The sequence below is a fragment of the Ammospiza nelsoni genome, chromosome 20, assembly GCF_027579445.1.
Source record: "Ammospiza nelsoni isolate bAmmNel1 chromosome 20, bAmmNel1.pri, whole genome shotgun sequence".
In the NCBI taxonomy this organism is placed as follows: domain Eukaryota; kingdom Metazoa; phylum Chordata; class Aves; order Passeriformes; family Passerellidae; genus Ammospiza; species Ammospiza nelsoni.
Genome location: NC_080652.1, coordinates 8,661,428 through 8,677,796, shown reverse-complemented (window position 1 = coordinate 8,677,796; position 16,369 = coordinate 8,661,428). Strand labels below are relative to the sequence as shown.

The following is a 16,369-nucleotide window of genomic DNA, read 5'->3' as shown; positions in this document are numbered from 1 at the left end:
ACTTGGGGATCCCCGGTACCGCTCCTGCTCCAGAACCGGGGGAGCCCCGGTACCGCTCCTTCCCCAGTGGAACTTGGGGATCCCCGGTACCGCTCCTGCCCCAGTGGAACTTGGGGAGCCCCGGTACCGCTCCTGCCCCAGGGGAACCGGGGGAGCCCCGGTACCGCTCCTGCCCCAGGGGAACTTGGGGATCCCCGGTACCGCTCCTGCTCCAGAACCGGGGGAGCCCCGGTACCGCTCCTGCCCCAGGGGAACCGGGGGAGCCCCGGTACCGCTCCTGCCCCAGCCCTGGAGGGAGGGCACCCCACAAAACGCGGTACCGGCTCGGCCAGCGGGGACAGCGAAGCAGCGCCGGGGCTCTGGGCGGATTTCCCGGAACAGGGAGAGGAGCGGGAGGGAGGGAGGGATACAAGGGAGAGGGGGGGAGGAAAAAACGAAACAAAACAAAACAAAACAAAAAGCAGGAAAAATAAAAAAGGGGAGGGGGGAAAAGGGAAAAATATTGGGGGGAAAAAAAAAGCAGGCTGCGAGCCAAAGCGTCGCCAAAGCTCCTCCGCCCCCGGGCTCCCGCAGACAAAGGGGCGGCGGGGCGGGCTGGGGGCGGACCGGGGCTGCTCTGTGCCCGGTGCCGGGGGCGGGCCGGGAGCTGCTCGGTGCCGGGGGCTGCTCGGTTCTCGCTGCTCGGTGCCCGGGGCCCCCCGGCGGTGCCCGGCTCGGCCACCAGCTGGGCTCCCTCAACAGCGCAAGTTTCCACCGGGCACCGCCACGGAGTTACGCTGGGGGGGCGGCCCCGCCGTGTCCGTCCGTCCGTCCGTCCGTCCGTCCGTCCGTCCGCCGCTTTGTTCCCGGAGGATGCGGCGCGCCTAACCCCGGCGCAGGCGGTGGGGCCGCAGCGGGGGCAGGGGCAGCCCTCCGCCGGAAAACTCCGCGCCGCCCTCCTTCCTCCTCCTCCTCCTCCTCCTCCTCCTCCTCCTGCCGCTGCCGCTCGCAGCCCCGGCGCGCAGCGATGCTGGCGGGGCCGGCGGGCGGCGATGGAGCGGGGCGGTAGCGCGGAGCCGCCCAGCACCGCGGCCCCTCGGGCGGCTGCCCGCGGCTCCTGAGGAGGAGGAGGAGGGAGAGGAAGGCCGGGGCGGCCGGCGGAGCGCGGCCATGGAGGAGTGGCGGCAGTGCGGGCGCTGGCTCATCGACTGCAAAGTTTTGCCCCCGAACCACCGGGTGGTCTGGCCCTCGGCCGTGGTGTTCGACCTGGCGCAGGCGCTGCGGGACGGGGTGCTGCTGTGCCAGCTGCTGCACAACCTGTCCCCCGGCTCCATCGACCTCAAGGACATCAACTTCAGGCCGCAGATGTCCCAGGTAGGAGCGGAGAGGTGGATGGATGGAGGGGTGGCCGGGTGGGGAACCCCCGGGAGCACCTGGATCCCGGGATGCGGCTGCTGCTCTGCACAACTTGGTGGGATATGGGATGGGATGGGGTGGGAGACCCTCTGTTTAACCCCTCCCCCCCGGTTCAAATGCGATCGAGAAATTAGGATAAAAATTTGAGAATGCCCCATAGCCTCTCCCTTTACTCGGATAAAGTAAAAGCCCTCCTCTGTTAAAAATTAAGGGAATGCCTCATAGCCTCTCCCTTTATTCGAAATAAGTAAAAGAACTCCTCTGTCTCCTTTGCTCTGATGTTTGTGGGTTAATTTTCCCACCACCCCGCAGCCCCTCCCAGGCTTTATCCCCCGGTTTCTCTCCGGGAAAGGCTCCGGGGCAGTGAGAGCAGCCGGGGCAGGAGGGAAACATCCCCCTGGTGTTTACAGCCGTGGCGAAACAAAAGCAAATAGCAGGGCATGGAGGAGATGGGATTATTGGGGGTTTTCATGGAGGCGCTGCTCCGTCTGGGATGTGCGGGAGGAGCGGGCGCCGGGACCAAAGTTTGGCTGGGAAGACTCAAAGCAAAATAAATGAATAAATTTATGAAAACACGAGAAGCTCTGGCGCTCTGTGAGGCTGCCCCGAGCCTGGCCGGGCAGGGAGCGAGGCCGGAGCAGTGCCCGAGCCCCGGTGCTGCATCCCTGATGGGGATGGGGGCCTCAGGGCAGGGACCCCATTCCACCCTTGCCCTGTTCTCCCATTTGGCTCCTTTAAAAGGGGCTCCATCCTTGGAAGCGTTTCCAGTTGTTGGTTTTATGGAAGGAGGCTTAAACAAACAGAAAAAAAAAAAAAAAAGAAAAAAAAAAAAGAAAAAAAAAGAAAAAAAGAAGTAAAATCAGCTCAGCTCAGGTTGTTTTGTGTCTGAGAGCTCCGCTGGTGTTTGTGCAAGCTGGGCCGCGGGTATTTGCATGGGAATCGGGAAGTGAAATCGATCGGAACGAACGAAATGGGGCTTTGTGCCCTGCCCGCCGGCAGCCCCTGCGTGTTGACAAGTTCATGTCAGAGCGTCGGCTTTTATTTTTGAACAACAGGTTCTAGCGGTGAGATCTGCAGGGAAACTTTCTGTCTGTGACTTCAGGGATAAATAAACCCCCTGTGCCCGCAGGAGCTCAGTTCCTGTGCTGTGAGAGTGAATCCCTCTCCCTTTTTCCGCTGGAGTTTCCCTCCAGGACGATGTTTTGATGGGTTTTTTTCCAGTTTGTCCCCTTCACCCAGCAGGACACAGCCACGTGTGGCTGCTGTGGCTCAGGACAGCAAATTTGGAGCTCCTTTTTTGGGGAGCAAAGTGCGATTTGCTGTGAGGATGAGGATCCTGCAGAGCACCGGGATGGGAATCCCCAGCCCCATGGTGAAACCATCCCCCAGTAAATAAATAAAAACACGTCCTGATGCCTCTGCCCTGGGTGGAACAATGCTGGGAGATTTCCTCTTGGGTTTCCAGCCTCTGAACTGATCAGACTGCTTTCCGCTCGGGCTGATGTTTCCAAATTTAAACTGCAGTGCAGGAGCTTCCCTACAACGTGCTGGGAATGGCACGCTGTGTTTTTGGGGATTTTTTGGGAATACAGTAATCCTACAAGGCTCATTTTGGTGTGGCAGTTGCCCTGTGGTGGGGAGGTCAGGATGGGTTTGGAGTTGTGGCACTTGGGGACGTGGTTTGGTGGCAGATTTGGCACCAAATCTGGGTTGGGCTGGATCTGAGAGGGCTTTTCATGAGCTCTGGTTCTGTGGGAGCTGTGATGCTGGGCTGGTTTGGGATGAGGTTTGGATAGGAGGCTCCTGCTGTCCCTGCCTAGTTGGAGGGGACAGTTCCCAGCCCTGCTGTCTGTAATAAAATTGTTCATTACAATAAAATTGTAATACATTTTTTTGCTTATCCCACCTGGCTGTTCTCACAGCTCTAAGGGCTGATTGGGGTGGGTTTGGTGCCTCTGAAAATCAGATCATTTGAGGGGAGCAGCACAGAGCTGAGCCCACAGGAGTGCAGAGCGTCACCTGGAGTGGGAGTGGATGCTCTGCTGATGCCTCATCCTCAGCCAGGATGGGACCCAAACCACTCTGGAATCAGCCTTTATATTTGATGTTTTTGCTAATTCCTGGGAATTTGGCTTTTCCCCAGGGTGGTTAAAGGCACTTCTGCTGCCCTGGGGTGATGGGGATGATGGAGGGCCTGAGCCCCCCTGGATGCCCCAGCCCTGCTGTGGCTCTTGGGGGCAGTTCAGTGTCTCTGGGCCAAATTTCAGGGGAATTGTGCAGGAATCCATCCTTGCCACCTGTGATGTGCTCACACACGGGGCAGGGGTGTGCACTGAGGAACTTCAGAGGCTGTTTTTGATGATAAATGCACATTTTGCCTGGCTGGCTGGACTGGCTAACCAGTTGTCTGCCTCACTGGAGAGCTCATTTTGTTATTAATCAGGTGAAGTGCCAGGGGACAAGACACTTGTGCTAGACTTGAAACTGCCAGTAAAATACTCTGTCATCCACCTTTCCCTCTGAATTAAGTGAGGTGTGCAGGTGTGCAATGAAAAACAGATTTTTGCCCGAGGTGAGCAGCGTTTCAAAGGCCAGAGGTGAAATCAAATCACTGCACAGAAACACTTCAAGATCCAGGCACTTGTGTGGTTTTTTTTTTTTTTTTTCTTTTAAATCCTTTTCTGTGCTGATTTGTTTTTCCTTGCAGCTGTTGGAGGTGTGATGAGAGCTGAGGTTGGAGTGTGGAGGGATTGGTGTCCCTGTCCTCCCAAAACGTCCCCAAACTCATAAAACCTCCCTGTGCTTGGAAGTGTTTCCAGTTCCTGGTTGGTTTGGTGGATGGAGGCTTAAACAAATTGCAAAAAAAGGAGAAAAAAAAATTGAAAAAAAATTAGAAAAAAAAATAGAAAAAAATAAGTAAAATCAGCTCAGGATGACTGAGCTGAGAGGCCAGGCTGGCCATGCAGCAGTAGGGGGTTATTAAGCATAATACTTAATGCTTAATTAAATAAATGAGGCAAATCACCCCGTTAGTTGCAGTCTGAAGTTTGCTTTATTTTCATATTCAGTTTCAGTGACCCCAAATCTGCTCCTTGGTGGGGCCTGGGAGGATGGGATGACCCCAAGAACCTCCAGAGTGGCCAAGAAAATAAACAGGAAAAACAATCTTGAGTCGCAGCTCTCTTGTGAGAGTCACTGGACGTGAGGGCAGTGTGGATGGAGCGAAACTTCATTTCTGCTCTTTGTTTCTGTTTCTGGAGAGCTGGGAATGGCATGGGGGTGATTGGTGCCTATTGATCATTGTGTCTGTAGCTGTGCTTGGGTTTCTGGGGGTGTCATTCAGGGAGATTTCCCAGCCAGAGTGTGGTGCAGAGGACATTGGAATTTACAGAGGTGGGAGCCCTGTGCTTTGCCATCCCCAAAATCCCACTGCTCTCCCCATTCCCATTCCTAATCCCAGCCCTCTGCCACTGTGTGAGACAAAGATCTTTAAACTTTACATTTTCATCAATAACTAGCTTTGAATCTTAATTTTGTTAAATCTCTGGTCAAATACAAATTAAATGACTCTCCACTGCTGTTTCAGCATTAAAAAAAATATGTGCACTAAAACACCTGCATGTTTGGGTGAGGTTAATATTGGTGCTGTGAATTTTGTGAGGTTTTCCCTTTTTTTTTCCTTTTTTTTGGCATTTGTCTTAGATAAAATTAATCCTTCCTGACAGGGCCTTGGATGTGTTTGGGGGTTTGGTACCTTGGGTTGTTTGGGGGTTGGTAGGGCAGCCTGGTTGGAGCAGAAATGTCATGGGGCCTGCATCAGCTGTGCCAGACACATTTGCAGGATTTGATCAGGAATTATCCAGGAAAACTGGGGGGGATCTGGGAGTTTCCTGCAGAATTCCAGATCTCTGTCCCTCCTCTGGTTCAGTCTCATCCCTCCTGGGGATGCTCTGAAGGGCATTTCTGCTCTGAAATGGGTTAATTCAATGGGAAACAACTGAGGAAGAAGCAATAACACCCCAAATCCTGCCCCACTGCCCCGTCCTGGCTGTCTGAGCACTCTCTGTGAGTTAAGAAAGGTGAAAATTGGTGCCTGCACAAAGCTGTGGTGGTGTGATTTAACATCAAGACTCCCATGGATATCACCCCCCATCAAAGGCTGGTCTGGGCAAAATATCTCTGCAAAATATCTTCATGGTCTCTGCTGAAAATCTTCATGGTCTCTGCTGAAAATCTTCATTTTCCTGCTCCTGAACCTCCTGGATTCTGGAAGTGGAGCAGCCACAGAGTGCATGTGTTGGTGGGTGCACGGAGTTGGATTTAGCAGCGATGGCCAGCTCGTTAGGGATTGTTATTTGGGAGCATCCTGACATCTCTCCAGAGGGAATCCAGCCCTCCCTGCAGCACCTGGAGGTTTGATTGGGGCCCTGGGGGCTGATGAGAGGCAGCAAATTTAATTGGAGTGATGGCTGGGCTGCCCACTGCTCTGCAGAAAACTGCAGCCCCACGCTGCCTGAGCTGTCACATTTACCTCTTCTTTTTCCTCAATTTGCCATCAAAATCCTTTATGTATTTATATATTTTATTGGTTTATTGGTGATGGAGGTGCTGCTTTGCTGTGCCTCTGCAGGAGCAGGTGGCTCTGAGCCTCCCCCAGGTACAGGGGAGGTGGGGGATGCTGGAGGATTTGGGGCAGGTGATTATTCACAAGGCTTTGGGGTTTTTAATGTGCCACTTGAAGGGTTTATAGCTGCAGTGCTTGTAATTGCTTCCATATGTCATGATAGCAGTTAAATATAATTTAATATTATCAGGGCTTCGTGGGTTCTTTGAGCAAGGTTTGTGTAGCTACTCTTGATTTACCCTGCTCAGCTCCTCTGGCTTTTTGTTTATTCTCTGCTTTTTTGAAAGTGAGTTCTGTTCCAAAAAAGAAAAAAAAAGAAAAGTGAAAAATGGCCTGGTTGCATATCCCTGTTTACTGTGTCTCACTGACTTCCCGTTGGGATGTGCTGAGACTTGCAAAGGGAAAAAAGGAAAAAAAGGGAAAAAAAAAGGGAAAAAAAGGTACTCTGTGTGAGCTGCTGCCACTCTTCCTGCCCAGCCCCACTCAGACCCCAAACCCTTCTGGGAGCCTCTTTGTGACCCTCTGAGCTTGGAGCATCCAACTGAACCTGCTGCTGAAGGCTCATAAATATTCAATATTCTGGTGGGGCAGGAGAAGGTGCAGGGTGTTGGATGGATGCTGTGAGCTGTGCCAAGCAGCCTGAAAAGCAGTGAAAACTTTTATTTTTTTATTTTCTTCACGCTCTTGAATGATGGATGAGAGCTAAACACCTGCATTAAACACCTACCAGCAACGAGCTCTTGAATGAATGGATGCCTTAAAAAAAAAAAAAAAAGAAATGAAAAATGTGATTTGGTTGGGTTTTTTTCAAGCTGCCTCCTGTCCCTGTTGATGAGCTGTAAGAAGTGCTTGGCTGGTCCAGCCTGCTCGGGGTGCTGTGCCAGGAGCAGGGGGATTTTTGGCACTGCCCAGCTGCTGGGGCTGGCTGAGGAATTGGGGAAATGAGGGAATTTGGGGTGGATTTTGTGGGAGGGCTGAGCATCCCCACCTCAGCCTGCTGGGATGGGACCCAGCACCCCAAATTCTGTGGGTGTGGGAGCCCCAGACCCTTTTCCTTCAGCTCATCTGGAGCCAGAAGGGACCTGAATTTTGGCAGGGACAGAAATGTTGCTTCAGACTGAGCCTGGGTGGGATGGAGAGGCAGGGATGGGATGGACAGACAGGGATGGGATGGACAGACAGGGCTGGGCTCTCCCTCCTGGCTGCAAACAGAGCACAGAACTTTGTACATTTAACAAATCTGTGCTGCTCTCCAGGTGTCTCATCCCCATCCCTGGCATCTGTGGCTGTGCAGATGCTGAGCCCCGTGCCTGGGGTTTGATTTTTCCCTGCACATTTTGTGCTTCTGGGAGTGTTTGTCTGAGATCCTGGACTAGCCCAGCCCTGGAGTTTGGTCTGAATTAACCCAAGGTTTAGCTGAGAAAGGCTTTTTGGGGTTTTCTCTCTGTGATGGGTGTTTGGGCTGTCTGAGTCCCCCCTCCCGTGTCAGGGGGTGCTTGTGCTCTACCTAAAGCCACAAGGGCTCCACTGTGGAAGGAATGGTGAAAATACCAGGTGTAGATGCAGCTTGCTGCTCTGTGGAGGCTCTGAAAACCCCAGTTCTCCTCAGGAGGGTCACTGCAGATCATGTGTGGCCATCAGATTCCCCAGCCTGGTCTAACCAGTCCTACAGAATGAATTTCTGGGCACCTCTTTGGATCTCTTTGGATCTTTTTGGAGATTTCCCTGCAGTCCCCAAGCAGTTGTGTGAGAGCTGCCAGCCCTTCCTGCCCCAGGACAGAGGATGTGCCTCCTCTGGCCAGCACCCTTTGCTCTGAGGAGGCACTGTGGGATCTGTTCCTGTTTTGTAACCCTGCTGGACAGCCAGGATCCCGCTGCAGGAGCCTCCTCTGCCTCCCTGGACAGCCCCAGCCTGACTCATATCCTGACTGCTCCTCGTGGCTCTGCACTGCGTGCACTCTGTGCTACAGACCCACCAGAAAAATCTGATTTTTATTCACTGGGTTTTTCAGGATTGGGTTTTCCAGCCTTGCTGCAGCTGGGGAACATCTCCCATCTCTCAGTGCCCTCTCCCAGCTGTGCTCCAGGTGATGGAGCTGGTTTGGCTCCCTGGGATGGGAGCTTGGGAGGGCTCTGTGCCTCTCTGGGCTGTCCCTGGAGCTCTGGCAGGGACCAGGACCCTGTGCCTGCCCCACTGGGGCCTTGCTTGGCCCCCAAACCTCCAGGATTTGGTAAATGAGGAGAAGGGGAAGGTTAAAAGGTTCCCATGGAGGAAATTTGTTCTTTATCTTGGAGCATTTGGCTGAACACTGATGGAGGGGTGTGGAATTTGCTGGATGAAGGAGGAAATGATGAATCTGACTCTGTGTTCTTAGAAGGCTAATTAAATATTATATTACATATTATATTACATACTATGTCTTATATTTTATTTTATATTATATTTTATACTGTGTACTCTATACTATACAATATATTACATATTACATATTACATATTATATATTATATACTATATATTATATATTATATATTATATATTATATATTATATATTATATGATATATAATATATAATATATTACATATTATATACTACATATATATTATACATTATATAATATTTTATATTATATTACATATTATATTATATTATATTATATTAGCTATACTAAACTATACTAAAGAATACAGAAAGGATACAGACAGAAGGTTACAAAGAATGATCATGAAAACTTGTAACTCCTTCCAGAGTCCTGACACAGCTTGACCATAATTGTTCATTAAGTCAAAACAATTCACATAAAACCAATCAAACAATCACCTGTTGGATAAACAGTCTCCAAACCACGTTGCAAAGCAGCAAAACACAGCAGAAGCAAATCAGATAATATTGTTTTCATTTTTCTCTGAGGTTTCTCAGCTTCCCAGGAGAAGAAATCCTGGGCAAAGAGGATTTTTCAGAAAATGTGTCAGTGACAGAGGGGGGAGTGAATTGGCCCTTTTGGGGCACTGACATATTTTGGTGTGTTTGATGGTGGTTTTCAGCTCAATGGAACATCTGGTGTGTCTGAAGGGGGAACAGAGGAGGTTTGTGCCTGGGGAAGGGGAGGAGTGATTTGTGTTCAGCACCGCAAACACTGAATTATCTGTGAAATCCATGGAAATTGGGGGCACCCAGTGCCTGGAAAACAAACGTACAGCCAGGCTGGGAGCAGGGCAGTTCCTGTGCTGCTGCCAGAGCTGGGGCAGCTCCCGGGCCCTGCAGGAGAACCCAGGGCAGGCTCTGGCACCGGGATTGCCCTGCAGGGAGGGGTTCTTGGCTTTCCAGGATGAGTTTGGCTCCTTGGGGTTTGTCAGAGCTGGGAATGCTCTCAGAGCACTCAGATCTGTGCAGGATGGAGGTTTGTCCTAAAGCTGAGCCTTGCTCCTGGGAGGTTGGGTTTGGGGCAGAAGCAATGAGAATGGGAGATCTGTGATGGTGTAACTATGTTTTATATATATAATATGGGCTAGAGGGTTGTGTAAAATATATGAATATTTTATATAAATATTTTATTTATATATATAAATATATATTTTATTTATATCTAGAAATAAATACTATATATATTTATATTTATATATAGTGTTTATATAAATACTATATATATAAATAAGTACTATATATATTTTATATATCTGTATATCTATGTAGATATATATATTTATATCTTTAGATATATTTATATTTTATATATATGTATTTTATATATTTCTATAAAAATATTTTATTCATACCTATACTTTATTTTTATATTTTATATATTTATATTTATATATCTATTCATTCTATATAGTATTCATATTTATATTTAATTTATATTAATATTTAATTTATATAAAATATATATTTTAAAATATATATAGAATGTATAAAAAGTTATATATTTATATATAACTAAATATATAAAATAAACATATAAAATATATAGTTATACGTAACTAAATATATAAAAATTTATGTATTTATATATTTATAAAATATATTTATATGTAAATAAAGTGGTATTTCTTTAAGACATGGCGTGTGTGAAAGCCTGGAAATCCCAGGCTGAGTGGCATGGCCCCGGGACAGGAAATGTGCACAGCACTGGGACAGCCTTGTGTGCACATTTTGTGTTTATGGGAAGCACTTTCTCATGTGAGTGATCTTCCAAGAAAATCACTGGTGAGCCTTGGAAAGGGGAGGAGACAAAACAAAACCAACAAAAAAAAAAAGAGACAAGGCTTTTCCTCCCATAGCTGTGGGAGAATTGTGGCTTTAGACAGAAAATAAACCAGAAAATTTCCTTGTAAACTTTTCCTTTGGTTACAATGCATTATAGACTTTGGGAATGGGGATTGCCTGAGCACAAAGCATTCTGCAGAAAAGAGGAGTTTTTGTGAAGGGCTTTCTGAAATAATTAAAAGTGTCACCTGGGATCTTGCCAGATGTGAATGATCCCATTCCAGGTCACAGGGCAGACATCACAGATTTGTCACCTCACTTTAACCCTTCCTCATCGGTTGGGAAGGGTGAAAGTTTGACAAGAGTCTCACAGATATGTGTGCTTGGCAGAAAGATTTTTGCATGCAGAGTCTGATGAAGGAATAGAGATGGAAGCAAATTTTGATATAGAAGGAAAGAATTGCTGAGCCAGTCTCACTGGGTAACCGAGGAGGCAAAGGGTGTGTGAGTTAGAAGGGGTTTTTATGGCTTAGAGCAAAGGATAAACCCACCCCAAACAAGAAAATGTTTTTACCAAGCAGGAAGAGAGCACAGGCAAACAAGTCAGCAATGCTGCAAGTAGCAAAAAGCTCTCCGAATTTTCCACTGCAAGAAAACTGAAAAACAACATCTAGCTTAAACTAATAATGTACTAGTAAACTAAAAATGTACTAGCTTAAACTGTAATGTACTAACTTGTAGTGACTGGAGAACAGTAACATGAATATGGTGATTACAGTAGTTATGATGGGCTGTAGATAAAAGTTAAGGTACAGATTGGTCCTACTGTATTAAGATGCTCAGCAAAGAAAAGTCTACAATGCATTGTAACCAAAAGAAAAGGATATAATGCATTTGTAGCCAAAAGAAAAGTAAGAAAAGTATATAATGCAATGTAACCAAAAGAAAAGTATAAAATGCATTTGTAACCAAAAGAAAAGTCTATAATGCACTGTAACCCAAACTCAGGGTCTCCAGGCCTGCCTGCAGCTGGAGCTGACAGCTGTGGGCACAGCTCTGTCACCACAACCCTGGGCTGCTGTAACCCATGGATACAACAAACTGCATTTTGATGAGCTGCCTGGAGTCCCCATCCCTCATTTTGGCTCTCACCCATCAGTTTTGGCTCCCAGGGGTTGGGATGCTCACAGTGATGCAGGAGGGCACTTCCAAGGGATTTCCCACCTCAATTGCTGCCCCTCCCTGCAGCTTTGGCCGCCTGGAGCTGATGCAATCAGTGTCTCTCTGCTGGGAACTTCACCTGAGATGCAGAAATCGTGGTCAGATACCCTGAGCAGCCAAACCTGTTCCTTTGGGGCAGGCTGAGAGCCCAGACAAACCCTTTGCTGCTCCCCTGCTGCATTTTCCACCCTCTGCGTGTTCAGGTGCACGTCCCCAAGCTCTCCCCACATAGAGAACACCTAAATATTTTTTTTTTTCTTAGGTTAGAAGTGAATTTTCCTGGTATTGGCAGCTGGTTTATCTCGGGAAGGGTAACGAGGAGGCCTTAATGAAGCTACAGTATCTGCCTGAGAGTGGGGTTTTAGCCAGGTTCTTGCAAGAAGCATTTCTAATTAGGAGAGATTTAATTCCAGATTTTTGTCATCCCCACCCCTTCCCCTCTTAATTATATTTGCGAACATGTTTAACAGCTTTCCCTTCAGAAAAGAACAATTTATTCAAAGGTCATAAATAGATTCTGGCATTAATTACTCCAGGAGCCACGCTGGGCTGCTCTGGAGAAAGAAATCCATGGGGAATGCTGAACCTTTCCCAGCTGGATTTATCTGGGCTTGAAATGATTTTATTTTCACATTCCCCCCATCAAAGACACCTCAAAAAAACCCCCAAATAGCTGCATCCACATTTGTGCCCAGCTGAAATCCACTGGGACCTTGTAGCTGATTTCCCTGAGTTTTTGGAGCAAATCACAGAGTCTTCCTTGATCTCTTGAAATTTGTAAGAATTATAAATAATATAAAATAATATTATATTATAAAAATTAAATAATGTAATATACATACTATATATAGTATAATAGTATATATTAGTATAATATATATAGTATATATATATATACTATATATAATATATATTATATATATAATATATAGCATAACATACTATAGTATACCACAAAAATAAGATATTTTGTATTATATATAAAATATAAATTTATATCTAAAATATATAAATAATATATAATATATATCATTTATTTATAAAATATATGAATATATACTATATTTTATTTTCTGTATAAAATAAAAATGTATATATCTAATATATAGAATAGAATATATATACTTTAGAATGTAATATATAATATAATATAATATAATATAATATAATATAATATAATATAATATAATATAATATTATATTATATTATATTATATTATATAAATTATAATATCTTGGGGTGTTTTTGTTGATTAGTTTGGGATCCCCTCATTGCTGTGGTTGCTGAGCTGGAGCAGAGCCTGGCTGGGGGCAGTGGCAGAAGGACAGAAGGACAGGGCTGAGCTGTTCCTCCTCCTCAGCCCAGCTTAGGTTAATAGTTTTTGTAACCTCCAGATTTTGGAGTGGCTGCAACATCTGTTCCAAGTGATAATAATGCAGTGCTGAGGGGGAATTAGCATACAGCTGCCAGGGCTGGGGGAGAGCCTCTATAGAAAAAGAAATGAATTTATTGATGGAAGATGAAGCCTCATTGAGTTTTCATAGTTCTGGTAATTCTGGCAGCGTGGGCAAAATCTGTTCCTGTGCAGTGGGAAGGGCTGGGCTGTGGGATTTGATGTGATCTGAGGCTCCTGTGTCTTTTGTTTTGTCATTCCACCCCAAGCCAGGAGTACTTTTTGCTGGCTTTGGGTTCCTTTGGAAGGCTCCATCTGCCAGATGAGCCCTGGTTGGGCTGGCTGTGTGTGTGGGGAATATTCAATATCCCTGGGAATAACTCTGCTCTCTGAGACCTGATCCAGTGGGTGCCATCCCTGCACTTTGTGCTCGTCAAAATCTCTTTTCCTTGCACTTTGGCCAAGTTTGTGTTGGCACTTCCCAAATGTGTTCCCTGTGCTGGTCCCTCTCCATCCCTCATCATCCTCAGGGCTCAGGATCCAGCACTGAGGTTAAATATTTCCATGGCTCTTCCTCCCCTGGTGTTTCCCTGGCATCCTGTGATGTGACACTTCAATTTCTCCTTGAGGAAAGACAGACAAACATTGTTTTTGTTGCTTTGGGGAAATGCAGGAGAAGGTGATTGAAGTGTTCTCTGAAGCCTCACAGACTTGAAAGCGAATTTAAAATGCCCAGGATTTAAAATTTACAAACCCAGAGTGATGATTGGTGAAATTCCGGATTCTGGAGGGATTCCCCTATTTGTAAAATAAAACAAAAATTAAACTGAAGCCAACCCACGTTCAGCTTTGGGCTTCCAGCAACAAGAACTAAGTGAACAGAATTATCTGGTTTATGTGTTTAAACCATCTTAAACACCTGATTTAAATGGATATGAATGAAAGGAGTGAGAGTAAAACTGCAATAAATCCAGAGGGGCAGAGAGGAATTACCAAAGACATGGGGCAGAGGGAAGGAATAAACCCCTGTAACCACCAAATTTTCCAGAGTCTCTTCACAGGAAAATCTCTTTTTCTTTGAGCAGATGCAAAACTGCTCAAATCTTGTGTTTTTGTTTTTTTTTTTAATTTTTAAATTTTTTTTGTTTAGTTTGGGTTTTTTTTGTTGTTGTTGTTTTGATTGGTTGGTTTTGTGGGGTTTTTTTTTGTTGTTGTTGATTTTTTCCCCTCTGATTTAGAGGGGTTCTTTTTGGTTTTTTGGGGTTTGTTTTTTTTTTTGTTTATTTGTTTTTTGGGGTTTTTTTTTCCCTCTGATTTAGAGAGGTTTTTTTTTTGTTTTGTTTTGTTTTTTTGGGGTTTTTTTGTTTGTTTGGTTTGTTTTTTTGTTGTTGTTGGGGTTTTTTTTCCCCCCTGATTTAGAGGGGTTTTATTTTTTGTTTTTGTTTTTTTTTTTTCCTTTTTTTGTTAGTTCCTTTGAGGGGGGGGGGGTTGGGTTTTTTTCTTTTTTATTTCTCTGATTTTTAATGGTTTTTTTTGTTTGTTTATTTGCTTGCTTTGTTTCTTTTGGTTTTGGGTTTTTGTTGTTTTTGTTGCTGCTTTTTTTCCCCTCTGATTTAGAGCTTTATTTTTGAGAGACAGCCCTTCTCCCAGCAGCTGTGAGGATGCTGTGTGACACAGCCAGGCTGTCAGGAGTGTGGTGGCTCTATAGAAACCCGTTATTCAGCTGAGCAGGGCTGTCATTACCTGCCTCTGCTGCTCCCCAAAAGAGATATTTAACTTGTCTGTGCTCCAGGTGCTTTAATGCCTGCTTGGGTTTGTCTCTGGCACGTCAGCAGCCGGGCTGGGAGTGCTGAGGGATCAATGTGGAGCTTCTCCTCCCTCCACCCATTGAGGCTTTTACTCAAAAATTGGACAAAAATCCTCCTGGCTCTGGCTGCTCATCCCACCCAGGGCTGGCTCAGGTCTTTGGGGTTTGACATTTGCAGTGTCTGTGGATGTGAAATGGATTTTCAGCCTCCCGCCCTGCTCTCCTTGTGTTGTGCTCCCTGGAGTCTCAGGAGAACCAATAATCCCAGGGGTGATGGGGTCATTCCCATCCCTGGGTGTTCTGGCATTGTTATTCCTGTTATAACTTTTCTGGGGGAAAATAAATCCAAACAACTGTTGGATTTTCACAGTTTTGTGGGTGTAAGGCAGCTGGGAAAAGCTGTGGGCTGCTCCCACACCCTGCTTCTTCAGGAATCTGCCCAGCACTGGATGTGAGTGCCCAAAAACGCCGCTTACCTGTTACTGTTTGCACTACTTTGAGTTATTTGCGCTGCTTTCTGGATTATTTTTGGATTCCCAGGTCCAAGCTCCACTTGGTATCAGGCCCTTTGCAAACAGATCCTGGGCAGAGGTTATCCAGCTAATGTGGGAATGCAGAGCACCCAGATCTCACTGTGCCTGAGCAGAACCATTGGCTGTGAGGGTGATTTGTTGTCCCTCTGCCCTGCTGGGGCTTGGGGAGAGACAGCTGGGCTGGATTTTGTAATCCACGATTTGTTTTGGTCAGGAAGGGCTCAGCTGCTGGTTTATTGCTGGGTTATAGCTGGTTATGTTATGTCGGTGTGTGGCTGTGTGAAGGGAAGGGGACAGAAGTGTGAATTCTTCCTCCCCTCCTCTTCCTCATCCTGCTCCTGGGGTGGTGCTGGGTCCCAGATTTAGGACATGGATCCTTTTGCAGGAAATTTGGGAAGGCTGTGGGACACTCTGTGCCCTCCACAGCATTCCCTGGGTGCTGTCCCTTCTCCAGGCTGCCCAGGGGCACCCCCAAACCTGAACAGAGGCTGGAAGGGAGCTGAGCTGCATTTCCCAGCCCTCCAGAGGGTCTGGGAGCAGTTTTTGGGGTCACACTGACCTGCTGTGAGACCTTGGAGGAATGAAGGGGTCCAAGGCACAGGCAGAAGTTTGGAGGTGCTGTGTGACCATCCCTCCTGCCTGGCTCCTGTCCCAGGGCACCTCTGCTGTTTTCCTGGGGATTTGGGCTCATGTTGGGAGTGGTGGTGGTGCTGTCCAGGCTGTGGGATGTGCCTGGAGGTGGGGAAGGAGGATTCCTTCCATCCTGGTGGTTGTGCAACCCTGGAGTTCCTCCCTGAGCGTTCAGAGCTGGGCTTTGACACTGAGCTACTCCATAGGCAATGCTGAACCTTTCCCAGCTGGATTTATCTGGGCCTGAAATGACTTTGCACACTCCCCCCATCAAAGGAACCTCCAAAAAACCCCAAATAGCTGCCATTTACATCTGTGCCCAGCTGAAACCCACTGGGACCTTGTAGGTGATTTCCCTGAGTTTCTGGAGCAAATCACAGCATCTCCCTTGATCTATTGAAATTTGTTTTGTAAGATATGGAGGTGTTTTTGTCCAGAGGTTTGGGCACAGAGCAGCTGGGAGCTCATTCCATGTGCTGGAGGAGGGACAAGAGTTCAAAAGTTGAGTGTCTGAGTGAGCCCAGCAGCTCCATACCAGGGGAGAGCTGACATGGCAG

At 46.8% G+C, this 16,369-nt stretch overlaps 1 protein-coding gene across 2 annotated transcripts in view; it reads left to right on the top strand.

Annotated features, from left to right (window-relative positions):
• The first annotated feature begins 1,036 nt into the window (after nt 1–1,036).
• Nucleotides 1,037–16,369, top strand: part of VAV2 (vav guanine nucleotide exchange factor 2) — a 121,697-nt gene continuing 106,364 nt past the window's right edge. For both annotated transcript variants that reach the window (XM_059486318.1, XM_059486317.1), the window contains exon 1: nt 1,037–1,353. In XM_059486318.1, coding sequence (XP_059342301.1) covers nt 1,150–1,353 — 204 coding nt within the window. In that variant the 5' untranslated portion in view covers nt 1,037–1,149. The remainder of the gene's footprint in view (nt 1,354–16,369) is intronic.